Genomic DNA, 2,672 nt, shown 5'->3' on the forward strand with positions numbered 1-2,672 from the left:
GGCTCCTCAAGGGTCATATCGTCAATTGCATTTTGCTTGGTTGCACAATAGAATACATTTTCCTTGGTACACAAATATATAACTCCAAGAACCAGTGCGGTGGCTTTCATAGATCTTCTTTTGTTTGCCAATGCAGAGGTCGTCATAGACCTCCTCAGGTGTAATACGTAAAAAAAGGTAACAGAGCTATAACTCCAAGAATCAGCGCGGTGGTCTCGCCAAGACTACCTTGAATTTTGGACGATGACGGATCGTCAAACCAGAGACTGCGCTGAGGCGATGCTCAGAATGATAGATTGCGTCTCATTATTATGCCAAAAACCAATGCGGTGGTCTCTCCAAGCCAACCTATGATTTGCATGGGCTACGGACAAAGATTGGCAAAAGACTGCACGATGAAATGGTCAAACCAGAGACTACGCTACGACGGGCAGTGTTCAAAATAATAGATTGTGTCTAATTATTACGCCAAGAACCAGTGCAGTGGTCTCTCCAAGCCAACGTTCAATTTTAATGATTTGCATGGGTGCAGTGTCAAGTGACAGGTGGCAAATCTGCGACAAAAGGCTACGCGATGATAAGTGATCAGGTAGCGTAGGCCAGAGACTGCGCTATGCGAAGCAGTGCAGAGATGTCGTGTATCGAGCTATGCGGTATTCTGAACAAATAGTTATTACACCAGTGTGCCTTCATGATGTCAAGAAATTTTTGGCAAGAGCACACGTCCGTGCAAAATTCAAATATTCACCCACAAGTGCATCGTGTCACGGCTCCAAAATGGCCCCGAAAATGGCTACACCCAAGCAAACGTTGCCCCTGCTAATATTAGTAGCAATGTTTGAAAATTCAAATAGCTCTAATAATGAAAAAGTCCATGTTAAAATTTTACAATCATGGTTAAAGAGCATGTGTTCATAGATGAGCACTCCATATTAAGAGGATATGATGACCACATTAAAAGTGCGAAGTCCAAAGTTTCAGACTTTTATTTATTTAACACTAAGTCGCCTTTAATCCTATAAGCCTCTCTCTCTCTCTCTCTTTCTCTCTCCCTCTCTCTAGTCACAACCTCATGATGTTTGCGACCTTGGTTCTCAATTCCATATATGCACTCCGTTGGAATCCCACCAGCTCATGGGGGACTAAGTCCCTTCAATAAGGTCCCCATGCTAGTATAGTGTGGCTTGTAATATTAGACCTTTGGCTTTCTTAATCATCTATAGGAGACACAGAATGTCACTTACACAATTTAAACATTCCCATAGCACTTGTAAAAATGGAATGTCATTGAATATGACAAGTGAGAAGAGAGCATATTACTTTTGGTAATGTTGGGAAATTATATTGGTTATAATAAATCAAAAAGTGCATGTTAACATTTTCATATCATAGTTAAAGAACCTGCATCATAGATGCGGACTCCAAATTAAGAGACTATGTTGAGCGCGTCAAAAGTGCACAAGTCGAAACATGTTTATTTTTCAAGGTTCTTGCACCATGGGACTTGCGAATTCCCACTAAATACAAAGGAACCCTTGGAAGGACATCGATATGTTGCACTGATTATCGTACATAACATCCTAGAATTTCATAGATTACAATGTCTTGCTTATCATGGGCCAAGAACTTTCATGTGGGCCCAAGAAATGGGAGCAAGGAAGCATCACTCTTGTGTGAGGCGTAAGTATATTAGCATCCATGGAGTTCTACGAGGTCTACTATACACGCTATAAAGTAGGAGTGTCCACGGGCTCTTCAAAAATGCCTTAAGCACCTTAAATTCTTCTTCAACTAATATCCACCGAGGATGTAAGATTTGCTTCCATCTGCATGGTGGGTCTTGAGCATCTCATCAGCAGGATGGCGCTCCTTGTGTTCTTCATCCAATTCTACCTCAGCTCCTTGATCTTCACTTCTTACAACCCATGCTTCTGCAACGTTTAGACAGTCCATCACACACTCTAGAGTAAAGCTTTCTTCCTATTCTTCATCCAACACGACGACAGCCGTAAAAAACATGGACAGGTGATTCGTGAAATACAGGGGAATACGAACTTGCCAAGAGCTTCAAACAAATCCTGATCGACGTGGGACGGAAGGGATACTTTGCGTTCCAAAGCTCCTGCCCTGATTGCTTCTCCTGCAATTGTACGATACAGGCATGTCAGTCCTCATAATTTGGGGGTTCCTCTTCCATGCTCGCAGCCTCAATCTCAGAATCTAACAAACACGGGCGACAATTTATGGTAGATAGTTTCGGAACGCCCAGAGCCGGAAAGCCCGCGTTGGCGGTGATCAGCGGCCAGTTTCGAGACAGTGAGATGAGTTAGTTGCAAGCAGCGCCAGTTTCCATACACTTTGCTGGGTTACCGATTTGCAAAATTGAAAAGGAAAGAATGGTTGCGAATGGTCAGAAAGATATGGCGATCACCAAGAACGCGACCCTGCAGTCGACACTAGCCATCATCGGCCACGACAATGGAGAGAAATTCAGAGCAAGCATAGAGACAAGGAGGGAGGGGAGAACCTGAAGGGAGAAGCAGAAGGCAGAGGGCGAAGATGAGGGCGAAGATAGGAGTTCTGAGGCGTGAAGATTGATCCATTGTAGAAGGAAATATTGTGAGCGACGGACCAACGACCAAATCGTTTGGAGTACCCTTCTCGATGGAAGT

General features: G+C 43.6%; 1 protein-coding gene across 1 annotated transcript; it reads right to left on the bottom strand.

The window, feature by feature from the left end:
- Nucleotides 1–1,329: 1,329 nt before the first annotated feature.
- Nucleotides 1,330–2,672, bottom strand: LOC147897162 (uncharacterized). Its single transcript, XM_087381806.1, has 3 exons — nt 2,528–2,672; nt 2,060–2,140; nt 1,330–1,931 (listed from the first exon to the last, which is right to left on the bottom strand). The coding sequence occupies exons 1-3, from the start codon at nt 2,601–2,603 to the stop codon at nt 1,792–1,794; spliced, it is 297 nt and encodes a 98-aa protein (XP_087237932.1). The 5' UTR covers nt 2,604–2,672; the 3' UTR covers nt 1,330–1,791.

Source organism: Dipteris shenzhenensis, chromosome 11 (assembly GCF_047967505.1).
Source record: "Dipteris shenzhenensis isolate YYH24624 ecotype China chromosome 11, Dip_SZ_1.0, whole genome shotgun sequence".
In the NCBI taxonomy this organism is placed as follows: Eukaryota; Viridiplantae; Streptophyta; class Polypodiopsida; order Gleicheniales; family Dipteridaceae; genus Dipteris; species Dipteris shenzhenensis.